Consider the following 18060-nt stretch of genomic DNA (forward strand, 5'->3'; position numbering starts at 1 on the left):
TATTATATTGCTTCTCTCTATATATACTTGTATATCATAATTATCAATATTATAATATATTTAAGTATAGCCAACCTTACTTTAAAAAAAAATCACTATCAGTTGGCTTGCTTTCCTACTTCAATCACCAAACTTTGCAGTACATAACCTTTGGCTCTCCTCAAAACCCAAATCCATCCTCAGAGAATGAATATATGCCAGCCATAGATATGATTAAAAGAATGTACAACAGAATTAGAATAGACTATATTGACTAGCTTAAAAAGAAAGCAGAAAGGAAAAAAAATTTCTAGACCATCTTACAAAGATACTTTGAATATTTAAAAGTTCTAATGTTGAAGTAGCATTCTTAGTAATAGATGAAAATTGGAAACAACCCCAATGTCCACCAGCAATATGATAGATAAATAAATAACCACACAACAGAAAACTACATGCAAAAATATGTATTTTTTGCTCTCACAAACATAATGTATAGTGAAAGAAATCAAACATAAAAGAATACATTTGGTATGATTCTATTTACATCAAATTTTAAAAATAGGCAGAACGAAAGTATAGTGTTTAAGGATTCATGTTAAGGAGGTAAAACTATGAAGAACAACTAGAAAAGGATTATCATATAAGTCAGGACAGGAGCTACTACAAGATGAGTGACAGGGTGTGAGGGGAATTTCTGGAAGCTGGCAATACTGTATTTTTTGATATGGGTAGTGGTTGGGTATTTGATTTGAATTATACCTTCATATTTTGAATACTTTAATGTATGAGTATTACACTTCAAAATTTAAAAACTATGTAGAAGATGGTCTAATTTTTATAAAAATTACAAAAATTACATACACATAATGTATCTTCAGAAACATGATTTGAAATATTCCAAAATGTTAGTAAAAGTAGTAATATTACACTCACCAACAAAAATACAACCTTATTCAGAAATGGACAAAGGACCTGAATAGACATTTTTCCAAAGAAGAATACAAACAGCCAATAAGTACATAACTAGATACTCAACATCACTAGTCATTAGGAAACCAAATCAAAATTGCAATGACATACCACTTCACACCCATTAGGATGTCTATTGTTAAAAAACAAATACACACAGAAAATAACAATTGTTCACAAGGATGCGGAGGAATTGGAACCCTTGTGCATGGACAGTGGGAATATAAACTGGTGCAGCTGCTGTGAAAAACATCATAGCAGTTCCTCAAAAAATTAAACATAGAATTACCATATGATCCATCAATTCCACCTTTGGGTACATACACGCAAAAGAATTGAAAGCAGGGACTCAAACAGTTCTTTGTACACCCATGTTCACAACAGCTTTATTCATTATATCCAAAATGTGGAAACAAACCAAATGTTCATCCACAGATGAGCAGATAAATAAAATGTGATATAGAGGGTGCCAAAAAAAGGTTTACACATTTTAAGAAAGGAAAAAACTATTAAAATTGTAACACTCAATATATACTGACAACAAAAGATGAATACAAGTCATGTGTATACATTTTTTTGGCACCCCCGGTATATGTATAATGTAATATTACTCATCCTAAAAAAGGAATGAAATTCTGATACAGGTTACAACACGAACGAACCTTGAAGACAGTATACTAAGTGAAATAAGACATTTGCAAAGGACAGCTATTGTATGATTTCTCTTATATGAGGTACCTAGAACAGTCAAATCCATAGAGACAGAAAGTAGGGAATGGATACAGACCCTCATGATGAAAAAGTTCTGGAGATAAATAGTTGCATAACAGTACTTAATGCATAAATGTACTTAATGCCACTGAAGTGTACGCTTAAAAATGGTTAAAATGGTGAATTTCATGTTATGGATATTTTACCACAATTAAAAAAAAAAGTAATAGGATTACAGTTGTCACATACATTTCTAATTTTTTTTTTTTTTTTTTTTTTACAACGAATGGGTATGTAATTTATAACTAGAAAAAAATTTTTTTCACAGAAAAGGTTTTTTTTAAATGTGTCACATGTAAACTGCTTTAGTAGCAGCTCTGAGTAGGGTGGTCACAAGAACTTTTAAAAAAATTATTCTAAGAATTTATACTCTAAGCCAAACAACATATATAAGCATAGAGAGAAAGGTAAATGGGGAAAAAATTATAGAGACAGATTAGTAGTATATATTGGAGAAATTGTCTGAATCATTTTCGTGTACAGCAACGCACATGAATAGTACATTTGGGAACTCCTAATTGGAAAGACCTGAAGAAACTGAATTGTTTTCTAAAATCCCAGAAGCATTGTAATAGAAAAGTTTTAATATGGGTAAACTATATTTTTGTAGCATTTTTTCTATAGTCTAGCTACTATAGAGATCAATTTAGAATAGATGCTCTGGAAATTGAAGATCTGAGCATCCTTGGTTAGGCTTGGACAGGTCATCTAGCTTCTCTTAGACCTGTTTACTCAGCTGTAAGATGAAGGAGCTGGTCTTGATAGCATGTAACTTCATTTCCTGAGGTTTTCTGGCACCATGAAAAATAAGCTTGAAATAGCTGTTTAATGTTAAAGTTGCTCCAGTAAACTCTGAATGCTATTTTTTCTAAGAATTTTATATTAATTACTGTTCTAAATATTTTATATTAATTAATTAACACAATTTTATATATATTTATAGGAATATACACATATTCAACTTCTACCTGACAATGTTATTTGCTGTAATACTGATGTTTCAAAATATAAAAAAAACTCGAGAAATTACAACGAATTAAGTTACGAAAGCAAATAGCTTAAATTTAGAGCAAAACTAAATATTTGGAAATTGGATATGTTGACTAATAATTCACACTGTTAATAAAATTATGCTGTTTGAAATTTGTATGTCCTAAGTGTTTAAGTTTGTTGATGGACAACATAATAATATAATCTGAAGCAACTATTGACATGACTGGCTACTGTCAAAATGATGGAGAAGGCTTTTATCTCTGATGCCCTAACACTTTGATTCTAATCATGTCCTCTAACTTTGTTCCCTCCATATCCATTCTAGAAAAATAAGTCCTATAAAATTAGCTTTGCATATGGACTTAATATCTTCATTAAACAAAGGGTTGTGGTACAGCTCTCACAGTGATTCAATTTCTCTCCCTCCTTTTCCCTCGAGTCTCCTTGTTTTTTTTGTCATCTTTATCCCACTGCTTTCATCACTCTGGGCCCCACTTCATTCCTCTACACTATATTTCTGTCTTCTGTGTTTGGGTGGGAATTAGAGGGAAAAATTAGAGAAGATAGGCCACATAATAAGCAGCGGATGTTAGCTATTTGTGGCGCAGTGAGGAAGAGCAACTTAAACTTAGCCTTGGTTCTCCAAGTCAGGCCAGCCTCCTCTTCTGGTGTTTGCCTCTGAAAGGAGAAAAGTAAAACCCCTAGATCCATGTGCTTTTTATTTGCAAGAGCAAATGTACAAAGTAATGACTGTATAGACATTTCCAAGAATGTAAAGCCATGGACTTTGTAACAATATACAGTCATCATCATTACTCATGGATTCTGTATTTTCCAACTCACCTACTCATTAAAATTTGTTTAATGATAATGCTTGTAGGATCATTTACAGACACATGCAAAACGGCGAAAAGTTTGAGTTGCCCCACATGCACATTTCCAGCTGAGATCAAAGAAGGCAACACTTTGCTGTCTTGTTTTAGCTCTCATACTGTAAACAAGTGCCGTTGTTGTAGTCTAAGTACCATGTTTTTCACATTTTTGTGCTTTTGGTTGGTGATTTCACTGTTCAAAATGGCCCCTGAGCTCAGTGCTAAATGTTGTCCATTTAAGTACAAGGAGGTTGTGATGTGTGTTATGGAGAATATGCGTGTTAGATAAGCTTCCTTCAGGAATGGGTTATAGTTCTGTTGGTCATGAGTTCCATGCTCAACAATATGTATTAAATAAGATGTCTTTATGAACAGAAACACATCTAAAACAAGGTTATGTATTGATCTGTTGACAAAAATATTATGACCAGAGGCTTGCAAAAACCCAACCTGGTGCATCCCCTAGGAGCAATGGTTCAGTATTTGCTAATTCAATGTTTACAGTGACTTTATAGGACATAACTACTATAAATAATGAGAAACAAAAAGAAGGTATAGAAAGCCACAAACTGATTTTTCATGATTTTTTACTGTGATTTTGTTGTTTGTTTAGTTTCAAGAATATGAAAGGAAACTTAAGATCAATCTTCAATAAAGAAATAAAAATAACATTTTGTTTCCTTAACATTGGTTATATGAAGTTTTGGAAAGCTCTGGAAATTAGAGAGATGGCAGCAAAATTAGATGTCATGCCCCATGGATCTCTTGGATCCTCCATGACCCGTGGCTTAGTGTGGGGTACATAGTAGAAAGAGATTTTGTTGATAGATATTGACTGGTAGACATTCCAAAATTCCCATGGAATATTCCAGTTTCATAAAATTCTAACCTGATAAACCTGAATACCCCACTGAAGACCTGGGCTGTTGGCACCTCAGGTGACTATATGTTTTGTAATCTCACAAAGAGTGGACCTTTGGATGTTTCTGCCCTATACTTTGGTTGAACCAGAACCCTTCAGGATTCACGTATGGATCTTTCATGGTAGGTCCATACTGGAGGGATTTCTAGTTTGAATGTCTTCATTTATGCTAAAGTAAGACAAACAAAAGAACTTACCAACTATTCTAGTTTTAACCCAAATCAGGCAATTCTTGATCTCTCTATGGGTTGTGTTTTCATTTAAAGTTCAGGATTTTGTTTCAAATTCTTTTCATGAACATGGACTAAGACCTCTAAGGAATATTAAGGCAAACATTATTTACCATTGACATATCAAATCAAGTAGCTTAAAAAGTGATTGTTTTAATTTTTTTATCAAAAAAGCATGCATTCCCTAAAGAATAATCAAAACCTCTAGAATCTAATAAATCAGAAACTACAAATATGTTAAATTAATCAACATAATATCAGTGAAAGGATCTCAATATTATAAATGATTGTCATTAGGTTTACTTACTTCCTTTGGCACAAATAGAGACATAAAGTGTTTCCTTAAAAAATAAAAAAACTTTATTAGAGGAAATGAAAATTTGCTTTTGAAATCTGACCTAAATACACGAAATGCAGATCCTCCCTTGAATATATTTTGTATAAGAAAAAAAAAAAGGATGAAAGTAATTTTCATATGTGGCTTATTGAAACAAATCTTGCTACTTTGAAATCCCACCATATATTGGCATTAAATAATTTGTTTAGATCTGAAAAACAAATCTGTAAATGTGCATAATGTATCAGTTCTGTGTTTGGGGCAGTTTTGGGGGAGAAGAGAAGATTCTGACACTACCACGAGGAATCAGTAGATGATACTAGGAGTCAGGGCAGGCTAGGCATGAGAAAATCCAGAAAGGCTACCCAGCAAGGGGCAGGAAACTAAAGTCAAGGTCAGAGCATGAGAATTCCATACTCCCCAATAGACTGCTCCCTCTTACTCTCATTGCCATGACATTACTTCAACCTGAGTCATATTTCATCGTTCTACCTCCACTCTCCCTCTTTTTCCATTTCTCATCTCTATGGCTTATATCACTTCCTATAATAATGTCTGTGACCCATTTACCACCCCTCCTGCCACCACACTGGTTCACCACGTATGTAGAGTCTACCATCACACTAATACCTCACAGCTCGGACACCATTTCCTGATGGTTTTGAGCAGAAGGTTCATTCCTCAAAATGGTTCTAGAAAATAAAGGGTTCCTATTGTTAACTGACATTTGAAAAATGCAGCATACGCCACTTTCCTCTTGGCCAGCCATAATACACGTTAGCATAAGACTGATATTTTTTCAGAGTTGCTTGTCCTGGAACTCTATTTTCATATAACATTCATCAACATCTAGTCACTCATGTTCCAGAAAACATGCTTTGGGAAACAATGACTTAGACCATTTAAATGGCCTCTAAACTGCTCTCTTTATCTAATCTTTCCCTTTCCAATGCATCTAGCATGTCATTGATAGATTAATTTCTCAGATCTGATTGTGTTATTCCTTAACTGATTGTGTTATTCCTTTGCTCAAATCTTCAGTGGCTCCCCACCAATTCAAGCAGTGATTACGCACCAGGCTTTCCCACAACATAGTACCAACATGCCTTTCCGTATTATCTCCCTTACGTGGCAGTGTGGCTGCCATGTGAACTTTGGAGTCAGATCCAGGTCCAAATTCCAACTCTGTGTCTTAAAAACTGTAAAGCCATAGGCGCAGAACCATTTATTGCTTTGAGCCCTTTCTTTTCTCATCTGCAAGCGCAGGTAGTAATTGTAGAGATAGGGGGATATAGTGAGGTAGCACCTGTGAGAGCTTCCTGCATAATTGTGGCACAGCACTCTTGACCCATTGGGCAGGTTGAGTCTCTTTCATGGGGTAGTCACTTAATGTCTGCCTGTAAGTGACCAGTGATTTTTTAAACTGAGAACCCAAATGATCACCTGTAAGTATCAATGAAAACTGATTAATGAAGTAGTTCTCTGCCTTGATTTAGGGAACTTTTAAATGGGTCCTGAAGGGACAGAAACTGATTCCCACAGCACATTCACACTTTTTAGGTGGAGCTGTGTCATTGGCCCTTGGCTGAGTGAGGTGTGCCGGGCCCAAGAATCGCAGCAGTGTTCGTAAAGCAAATCTCTGATTCAAACAGATGAAAGAAAAGCCCACTGCAAGAGTCAGAAAGCTGTGCTTTTGTTAGATGTAGAAACTTTTAAAAGTACTATGATTTACTTGAAAGTCCCACATAAAGAAAATACCCCTTCCCAACAAAGAAAAAGGGGTTTTTGTTTCACTTGTTCACTAGTGTAGCCTAAGTGCCTGGAATATGTCTTCTTGCATGTAGTGGGTGCTCAGTTAATATATGGTGGGTGGATGGATGGATGGATGGATGGATGAACAAATGAGAGGCCATGCATGCACCTCCTATAAGCTCTTAGCATAGGGCTGAGTATACGGAAGATCCTTAATCAATACCTGACTAGCTAAACATATGGATTTATACCCTAGCCAGTCAAGGGCATTTAATAATTTATTATTATTTAATAATTGGACATTAGTCTCATATATTTCTACTTTATAAAATATTTTAATATATCATCTATACTCTTTCCTTTCAAGTTTCTTTTTTATGAATCTACTTTATAAAATATGCTTACATATTGTCTATATTATCATCATTCTTTTTCTTTTAAAATTATCTAATCATTCACATTTCTCTCCTCACAACAGGGGAGTGTCACAGCTTGAAAGCGGGTAAGGAGAGAGAAAAGGAAATTAGGAGATTAAATAGATATTTTTAGACATGAAGTTAAAAATTTTTGTCTAAAATGGTCTGAATACATTGAATAGAATGAAGAGAAAAACAACCTAATTTTCAAATAGCTGGAAGAAGATGGAGGAAAATGAGGCAGAGGGTGTGTACAATATGTTTGACAAATTTGTTTGGAAAGGATGTTATGCTTAAATACTCATTTTTTTCCTGAAGCACTTCACTCAAAGTTTTTATAACTATTATTCTCGTATGAGGGAAGAATAGCCAAATTCCTCCTTCACAGTTACAGGAACCAAGGCTCAGTAAAGTTAATGATCTATCAATAAGAGGTGCATCCAGGGGTGAAATCCAGGTCTCCTGAGTACTCAGGAGTAAATACAATTGTTGAAGTATAACGTGAGCCTGACACATTTAGAGAACATGAATAGGGGAGTTTGGCTGGAATGAGGCGGGTATGTAGGAAAGTCATAAGAAATCAAGTTAAAGAAATAAATATGAGCTAGATTACAGAGTACCTTAAATGACACAATAAAGAATTTGGATGTTTATCCACGTCAGTCATTTTGAAATTACTTTTAAAGCAATAAAATCCTTTTTAAAATAAGAAATGTTATATGAGATGCGAATATGCAAAACACATAAAAGGACGTGGTTTCTCCAACTGAAGCTGTTCCCCCTTCCTGCCCTCAGTCTCTGAGGAGAAAAGTTTGAAGACTGAAAAAATTTGAAACCAAGAAAAATTTGAAAACTCATGAGTGCTGACATGTTTTGGGCAAGATGGCAATACACCAAGAGGCATAGAGACCAGGTAGAGGGACTCACTATAGAGGCAAGAAGCACAGAAGTGGAACTATCAGGGCTGCCAGTGGGCAAAGAAGGTAGATGCCTGGAGACAGAAGCATCAGCATGGAGCCAGGAATATTTCAAAGATTTACACTTGTGTAAATCAGCTGTGGAAGATGACAATATAATCACAAAAATAGTAAAGGGCAAAGGAGGAGACTGTTGTTTTTGATCAGAAAGACAACGGTGTATTTTGAATTGTGTTTTAGTCATTTAGTCATTTCAACTACATTATGTTACGGTCAGAGGAATAGAAAGAGGCCCCGTTTTTCTCTACCAGTTTTCTTCCCTTTTCGAAATAGTCCATGGCATGAGTCAGAAAGATGCACTTGATTAAAAAAAAAAAAAAAAATTAAGTACTTAAGATGTCACCTGAACATCCAACATGAAGAAAAATACTGGATCCTGAATGCCCCATTGTAAAAAGGAAAAAGGACCATTTCCATTTTTGTAACATTTTTGTTCTTCAGACAGTCTGGATAACCAGCACTTAAGTCTTATCTTAAATTTTTTTCCCAGTGGAGTTAAGTACAATTGAATGATTTACTTCAAGCATAATTATTTTGAAAGCCAAGGTTTTTCTTGTGCTTTATAAAATAAATGGTGAAAATGAAACTTGTTCAATATGTGCTTCCGATCAACTAATAGTAATACCGATGAGTATAATTTTGATGGAGAATAAGCGTTTGGCAAACCGCGTTTGATGAGAACAAGCTCTTGTCTGAGTTTCTGAAACTTGTGATGCAAGTGCTGCCGTCCCGCCCTTTTCAGAGAACAGAAAGCCTGAGTCAGGCAGGCAGCTGCCGCTATTAAAACAGCTCCAGCCCTGCACACTTCCCTGCTGGGGTGAGCGCCGCAGCAAAGATGAAACCAGCGACCTGGTGCTGGCTGAGCTCAGCTGTCCTTGCTGCTTATGGTTGTCTGGTTGCAGCAAACAATGAAACAGAAGCAATGAAGGATGAACCGGCCAAGGACGTCTGCCCGGTGAGACTAGAGAGCAGAGGGAAATGCGAGGAGGGGGGCGAATGCCACTACCAGGTGAAACTGCCCCCGCTGACAGTTCAGCTCCCGAAGCAGTACGGCAGGATGGAGGAGGTGTTCAAAGAAGTCCAGAACCTCAAGGAAATCGTAAATAGCCTGAAGAAATGCTGCCACGACTGCAAACTGCAGGCTGATGACAACCGAGAGCCGGGCAGAAATGGACTGTTGTCACCTGGCACAGGAGCTCTGGGAGAGGCTGATGACAACAGAGTTAGAGAATTAGAGAGCGAGGTGAACAAGCTGTCCTCTGACCTAAGGACTACGAAAGAGGAGATCGATGTGCTTCAGGGTCGCCTGGAGAAGCTGAATCTTGTCAATATGAACAACATAGAAAATTATGTTGACAACAAAGTGGCAAATCTAACATTTGTGGTCAACAATTTGGATGGCAAATGTTCATCCAAGTGTCCCAATCAAGAAGTACAGTCACGTCCAGGTATGTATAATAACACTTTATCATTTGTTCATGGATGTTATGTAGCTGGACAATGTCTATAACCATTAACCTGAGCAAATAAGTTCAATAAATGACAGATTAAATAAATCAAGCCTTTTATTTATCAAGGTAGTACAGGAAAAACTAGTATCTTTACAAATGTGACCACAGAAATGATGCAGGACCCTAATTACAAAAATCATAATTAGTTCTGTATCTATGAGAAAGCACTTTCAACTTCAGGGATCTTTGCTGATGCCAGAGCTACACATAAACAGACGTAGATAGATGGAGTCTCTTAATGTTTTAGAACATTTAACTTATTTATGTCTTCACTGAAGTGTTTGAAAACAGTGAAGATAAGGCAGTGTTTGCGGTTGTGCTCTGTTCTTTGAAAGTCAGTTTCTTGCGGTCCGTTGACTGTTCTTCTCTTTTGGCAACAAGAGATCTTTGAAAGATTTTAGCAAGTAATCTGCAATTCATAATCCCAAATAGTTAGTGAAAATGGGAGATTTCATAGATGGAATAGAAGCAGTTATATGGTTTCATGTGTGTGCACAACTTTTTGCTTTAAGACCTAAGGGCACAAAGACATTTTAAGGGGAGGTTTGACATGCCACTAAATGAAGGAATACATTCCTACTTCTTTCCCATTTTTACCTTAAACTAGAATTTAAGCATGTAAAGGTAGAACCCATCCTCACCATCTAGATCACCTGAATTAACTGTACTAAGTGTATGTTAAAGATAACAAACCTAACTGCCTGTCCGCTGTGGCACTGGTTCCTCCAAGCACTAGCTTTCCAACCGAGTTCCTGGGACCACTGCCGCTTATGGTCTTATCACACTGTGGAAAGCCACCTCTGCATTAGGACCTCCACTTACCATGAGTGAGTGTGAGGTTGAAGGGATCTGGTGCCTGGGACAGGGATCACGGTCGTTTGGAACAAGCACCTCGTGCATGCTCCCTCCCAAAGGGAAGCTGCCAGGGAAGGTAGGTGGGGGTTTCAAGGACCACTGTTGCTAATACTCCTGGCAGCCCATGTCTGAAGGCCTCCTGCATCTTAGGTGACATACCTGGGCACATATTAGATTCTATTGTCTACTTTTCTACTAAAAGTTTTGGGGAAATATCTGACTATTTTAAATTCTATATACACATGAATACATTTCTGTGTGTGTGTGTGTGTGTGTGTGCCTCAGAGTAGCTTATATTCAACTTACCTTACCGGCAGAAACGTTTTATAAAAATGACCTGGGAGTAAATACCTGTATTTGATTCATACAGAACCATGTTAACTGATTAGTACACTTATCCTGAACATAATGACCTGTCATTTCTTTCTAGAAACCAAACATGTGAAATTTGGCTAAATGCTTTCCTGGATAATAAATTTGAAATAAGAATATTGGTATATTATTGAAAAAAATTCTGTTTTACTTAAGCTTCTTTATTTAGTTGTCAAGCAAATAAAATAAATGTGAATGTATGATCAATGCTGTCCATTAAAATTTTAACACATCATCGGGAACATATCCTATAAAACGTTTTGACATGGGAGGCTATCAGCCCCTTTAGGTGGAAGGAAATAAAAGCCCATGCCTCATTTGAATGCATGGAATAGGAGAGTTGGAATCATCTGACTTTGAGGGCAAAGGGATGCGGTGGTTGTAAGAACAAGCTTTGCAGCGGGCCAGATCTGAGTCCTGGCTCTGCCAATTCATGCTTCTCTGAACTTGGGCAAGCCACCGATCCTCTCTGAGCCTAAATATTCTTACCAGCAGAGTGGCAATAATATCTACATCATAAGGTTCATGTGCAGAGTAAGTCTGAAAATGTTATCCAGCCTTTGGCAGAATGCCTAGAACATGTGGCTAAATATTACTAAATTACTAAAACTATTATTTATATTTACTCTTTTTGTTGTTTGTTGTCAATGCTGTCAATATTATTACCAACTCAGAGTATGTTGGAGAGCTTGTCTGCTTTGTAACATCAGGTTCTTGTTCTGAGGCCTTAATAAACATTTGCTAAATATGTTCAAGTAAGTTTAGCAGAGTGAGGATTCGTTGTCATCACTGATGGGATTGTCAGACTGCTTTTGAACATACAAAGAATTCTTCAGATGCGTAGCATATATTAATAAAACCCAATGCTTTCTTTTCTTCCCCCTTCAGTTCAACATATACTATACAAAGATTGCTCTGAGTACTACACAATTGGCAAAAGAAGCAGTGAGACCTACAGTGTCACACCAGATCCCAAAAACAGTAGCTTCGAAGTTTACTGTGACATGGAGACCATGGGCGGAGGCTGGACAGTACTGCAGGCGCGTCTCGATGGTAGCACCAACTTCACCAAAACATGGCAAGACTACAAAAGAGGCTTTGGAAACCTCAGAAGAGAATTTTGGCTGGGGAATGATAAAATTCATCTTCTGACCAAGAGTAAGGAAATGATCCTAAGAATAGATCTTGAAGACTTTAACGGTGTCAAACTCTATGCCTTGTATGATCAGTTTTATGTGGCCAATGAGTTTCTCAAATACCGTTTACACGTTGGGAACTATAACGGCACAGCTGGAGATGCCTTACGTTTCAGTAAACACTACAACCATGACATGAAGTTTTTCACCACCCCAGATAAAGACAATGATCGATATCCCTCTGGGAATTGTGGGCTCTACTACAGTTCGGGCTGGTGGTTTGATGCATGTCTTTCTGCAAACTTAAATGGTAAATATTATCACCAAAAATACAGAGGTGTCCGTAATGGGATTTTCTGGGGCACCTGGCCTGGTATGAGTGAGGCACAGCCTGGTGGCTACAAGTCCTCCTTCAAAAAGGCCAAAATGATGATCAGACCAAAGCACTTTAAGCCATAAATCACTAATGTTCATTCCTCTGTGTATTCATTACCTAATAGGGCAATTAATTCCTTCAGTACTTTGGAATATATTTTGTACTGCTTTTCCACGGCTAAAAATTTATCTCTGAGCAGTGGGTTCTTATGAGACACAGCATTTAAAATAAAGCTGAAAAATATACATTTTAAAGGAGTGTTCTGTTGCTGTTATGCTGTTTTACAAATGAGTACTTGTAAGCAATTGAGAAGATTGAGAATTACACATTAAATTTACAAATCTCTCAATTTCTATTAATTGAAAGTTTTCTATTACTTGCTATAATTTAAAAATAATTGTTTAATCAGCAGGCTAGATTTTACATAAGCAATTTGTATTCTGGCTGTGACAAACACTTCTGAACATATATCACACTTTGGGGGCTGCACACAATTATTTGGGTGTTTTTTATTTGTTTGTTTGTTTGGTCTCTAAATACCCTTATCCTCATTCTGAGATAAACTTATTCAATTTATAGCTTTCACTTGGGCCAGGAAGAGACTACAGCATTTCAGTTACCAGCCAAAGGGAAATATATATATATAATTAAATCTGTTCATGTACCATTCAAGAAATGTAAAATGTTTGTCATTTAAAATGTGTTAGCATGTCACTCCTAAAAGCATTCAGAAAATTAATTTAACCCTAAAGACCATGGTTTAAAGGTAATTCATTCACAGTTTATAACTCTTTAGATGTTTGCTGGTGAAAACTGCTTTAACATAAAAATTATCTTCCTTTGTTCGGTATGCCCAGTACCTTTTAATGTAAGATTTCTCACTACTGTGCGAGACTACTGGTAGGCTTTCTTGTGGAGTAGGTGTGGGTAGGGAATGAATGAAGCATTTATTTATATTCTATGATACTCTGAAGGCCAATTTTATATCCAAAGCAATAGCAGCTTTAAAGCTAAGTTTTATAGGACAAATAGATCAATCTATTTGTAAAAAGCATATGAATTTTGAAATACATAGAATAGTAGTTCAAATATTATATATTTTAACCCTAACTGATGTACTGCTTATTTTGCTATCAGAGGATGCAAATATAGGTGTTTATTTTTTTAACCAAACAAAAGTACCTGGACCTTTTATAATGCATCAATTAATTCTGGAATGCAAGTATCATAGTCAAAAGATTTGTGTTAAATTTCATCATTTAAGAAAGGGATCATTTCAGGGAGAACAGCAGTGTTCTGCTGCATGTCTGAAAATGCTCTAGCATAAAATTTGAAATAATGCACCATACTGTATGTGAATCATAGGCATTCATTCAGCCTTTAATTTATAGTGTCTGTTTCCACTACAGTAACCAAGTTTTCAAAATATATTCACAAGTGCATGTTTAGTCATTATTTGAAAATAATGTTGCTTTAGGTAAAAAGTTAATTTTTCAAATATTGCCTTTTATAGGAAATTCTAATAAAAAAGAAGCAAAATATTCTTTAAAAAGTATATAACGTGAAAATTTCAGGTAAATATAATGAAAACTAAGGTATTATGAATACTTTAAAAATGTTAAAAAGAAATGCAAATAGTTAATTGATGACCGAAATGTAAAATATCATTGTAGATTTCAAAGGCTGCATATCTAGCCAATAGGGCAGCAAATGTTAATGTTGTAACTGATTTACTTTTCATTTCTCTCTCTTTTTTTTCTTTTTTTTTTTAAGACTAAGAGCATTTTCATATTATACAATGTATTTATTAGAGATAAGGGCATTTTCGTTTACTCTCTATAATTATTGATATAGGTATAAGTTTAAGAACATTTCTATGATTAAAAATGGACTCCTCACAGAATACGGTTCTAAAGAAAAATAGCTCATATAGTGAGTGTCCACTGATTTAATAGGAAATAGGTATCATTGCAAGAGAATTTGGCATATAATTCATTAATCCATGTAAATACTCAAAAGCTAGTCTTTATATCTTTCCACCTTATTTCAAAGGATCAAAATTTTATTTTCTATTATGCTTTTATAGCACTTTTCTAATAAAAAATTCTGTAACAGAAATTATTTTACGAAATAATTTCATGTCACTTGTTATTAAATATATTTTAGATTTTTATAATCTTTAACACATTGATGGAAATAGATTATATTTAAGAGAGTCTTTTACCTTAAGATAACTACTTACTAATATATGCTAATGTTCATAAATGTTATTCACTATTAACAAATATATTATTTTAGAGTCTTGTCTTGGTTCCATTTTAATGGTCAATATTTGTTATCTTAATAAAGACTTTATTTTTGAGCTTTATCTTTCTTTGAAAATGTTGACTAAAACTGGGTCCTTAAAAATTCTAAGTGGAACTGATTCACTCATCTTTGAGAAAAAAATATCAAATTTGTCTTATAAGTAGTGATGCTCGAAATGAATCTGTCTAATAAACAAAGAGCTTAATAAACAAAGCATAAAAATATTCTAGTAACAAAATTTGCTGTTCCTTATTTTTGACTGGCTATCCAGACAAGGGTTTTAATGATAAAAGTGATGGGTAATGTCATCATGATAAGATCTTGTTTATAATTCTTATTTTCCTTTATGTATAAATAAGTTTGTTTCCTGACTTTTTAAAACCCTGTAAAATAAAAGATTTAATCTTCACATCTATTTATTTCTTCGATGCGGAAACATTGTCTGTGAAATAATATTTATATTACTCCTGTCTGGAAAGTTGTATAATGTTTACCTGACCTTTGACTCTTTGAAGATTTTAATGAGTACTGTTTCATTAACAGGAAGACCAAGGCAAACACAGGGATACCACTATCTTATTTCCTCTATTTGAATACTGTTAACATATCTGAAATACGCAAGTTTCAGTTTCATTTTGCGGCATTCAACTCAATCGCCTGTTTTTCCATCATTAATGTTGTTGCTCTGGTTCAGACCCCACCATCTCCTCAGGATAATGCAAATGCTTCCTAGTAGTAAACTGTGCCTCCAGGTTCAATCTATACCAATTTATCCTCCGTATCACTGCCAGAAGGATTATTCAAAAATACAATTCTGATCATTTTGTTGTCCTTAAAACCTTTCATTTCAACAACCCCTCATTTCCTATCTGGTAAAATCCAGCAAACAAGCCCCTTAGTGAACTGGTTTCTGCCTACCCTTTCAATGTCCTTCTCTACCACTACTCACACTCCCGACCCACTGAATGCCTTGTTGTTTTTGAGCAAACCATGTTCTTTCATTACTTGGTGTATACCGTTCCCTTGGTTTAGATTGGATGCCATCTTCAACCCACGCTGAGTTTTGTCTTCTCACCCATGATTGAGAGAAGGGACTCAGGAGCCTGACTTGCTAGGTTTGAATTTCAGCTCCACCATTTGCAAGTTGTGTGATCGTGGGCAAAGAGTCACTTAATCTCACTGTTCTTTTTTCCCTTCAATTATAAAATAGAGATAAGAGAATTTCCCTGTTAGAGTTAATGAGAGGATTAAATGTGATAACATATGTAAAGTACCTAGAACATATGCTCATCTGCATATATCGTCATCATCGTCATAATCATTATTATCATCAAAAACAGTTATCTCTTACGGGCAGTCCTCTCTGATGACATCAGGAGGAATTTGGTACCTCTCCTCTTTGGTTCTATATATTCCTTATTATATGTTACATTGTTCAACAATTGTCTGGGTTTTACCCTGAAATCAATCTGTTTGTCTAAGATGTAAAGGATATTTGAGACAGGAGTGTTTTTTCTCACAGTGGTTCATGCATATATTACCATAGAGGAAGGGCTGTAGTCTAAAGAAGCCAGAGTTATAGTAGTTGGGGCAAGAGTGGATGCTGTCGAATCAGAGGATTTGGGAGACAGTAAATACAGGTGAGAAGTGACTGAAGCCAGGGGAGATACGGGAAGATGAGATCACGTATATACTATAGGATTGTGCACATAACAATGGCAAACTTCTAGAAGGGGTTCTGGGACATGCTTCTGGGTACATGCCACGCAGAGGAATATGGCTGTACTGGGCCGGACAGTGATTGTTCTACCTGAGTTCCTAAAGAAAAAAAGTATTTTTCATACTTCTTTACTGTATTGTAATTTTGAAATTAATTTTAATCATAAAAAATCCACAAACGCTTTAATTTCTTAAGATTACAGATTAAAGACCCTTTGCAAACCACCTTCACTTCCAATCTCCTCCCTCTCCCCAGAGGTAACAGGCAGAGTTGGCTGAATCCAAACTAATCTCATTTTGTGAGTTGCCAAGTTGCAACATCTAGTGATACATAGCTTTGCCAGGTTTTTTTGTTTATTGGTGGGGAAGAGTTGGAAGTGAGAATAGAAATGAGGGAAATTGGGTGTATTTGGAGAACTCAGAGGCCCCCTGAAATTCCAAATGTGACTGAGCCTCCCTTGCTCCTTGAAGTGGTCCCTACGGCTCTGTTGCTTTTTCTCCTGAGAAATCAACCTTAATTCTCCTCTCAGCTCCTTCATCCCACTGCTCACCATCTCCAGATCTGTAACCAGGACATGCCCTGATGTCAATTATAAAGTCAAATCATAAGAGAAGCTTTTACACGACTTTGCTCCTTTACATCAGCAGATGTAAAGGAATATGTAAACTGGGGAATACGTGTGGAGATAGATTTTGAGGTCGCTTCACTAAGAAAGAAAAACAGAATTTCATATGTGACTGAAATCATTGATACAAGTATATTTACCAAAAATTCTGAATTCAGTGAGCTAATGTGAGCAGATGTGTTTGGTTCTAATAGTTTGCTATCAGATTAATTAACACAAACCTGATTCAACAGCAGCTCATGTTAACTAAAGTTGAGAAGCCAGAAATGTGTTGGAACTAAAAGACTTATGGAGATAGAAATGTTGGAGTGGATTTAGCTGTAATTTATTCAAAAAGTATTTATTGAACACTTACCATGTGCTGGCAGTCTTGAAGGAAGACAAAGATATATCAGCGACCCAAACAGACAGAAAAAAACAAATAAACAAAAAAATACCCTGTACTTGGGGAGTTTATATTTCATCAGAGGAGATGAATAAATAAACAATACATGATAAATGTCATAAAAATTCAGCAGAGTAAGGGAGAGAAGGGGTATCAGAGAAGGTGTTATTTTATAGAGGTGGGCTGGGGAGACCTCTCTGAGGAGGTGCCATTTGAACAAAGACTTAAAGATAGGAGAGAACAAGACAGGCAGGTATCTGGGAGAAGTGTGTTCCAAGCGAAGGCAGCACAAGGTGCAAAAGTGTTTGGCATGTTTTAGGGTCAGCAAGGAGGCCAGTGTAGGAAAAGCAGACAGTACAGAGTGGGGGTGGCTTAGCAGGAGAGATCAGAGAGTTTAGGGAGTTGGGGTTAAGTAAGAGTGGGGGTGGGGGCTGCCAGATCATCCGGACCTTGTAAGTAAGTCCTGGAGAGGATTTGTGTCTTACTCTGAGTAGGTAAGAGACACAGGGTTTTGATCAGAGGAGGTACATGATCTCACCCCGTTTTAAAAGC

At 36.0% G+C, this 18060-nt stretch overlaps 2 protein-coding genes across 4 annotated transcripts in view; one reads left to right on the forward strand and one right to left on the reverse strand.

Moving 5' to 3' along the window:
• The window catches only part of CCDC146 (coiled-coil domain containing 146), a 129714-nt gene that overhangs the window by 64367 nt on the left and 47287 nt on the right, over positions 1-18060 (reverse strand). The window lies entirely within an intron of this gene.
• On the forward strand, positions 8962-15187 carry FGL2 (fibrinogen like 2). Its single transcript, XM_019744546.3, has 2 exons — positions 8962-9669; positions 11848-15187. Exons 1-2 carry the CDS (start codon positions 9057-9059, stop codon positions 12552-12554), a joined length of 1320 nt encoding a protein of 439 aa, XP_019600105.3. The 5' UTR covers positions 8962-9056; the 3' UTR covers positions 12555-15187.

This window comes from Rhinolophus sinicus, chromosome 4 (assembly GCF_057876585.1).
Source record: "Rhinolophus sinicus isolate RSI-liver-muscle chromosome 4, RSI-T2T, whole genome shotgun sequence".
NCBI lineage: Eukaryota > Metazoa > Chordata > Mammalia > Chiroptera > Rhinolophidae > Rhinolophus > Rhinolophus sinicus.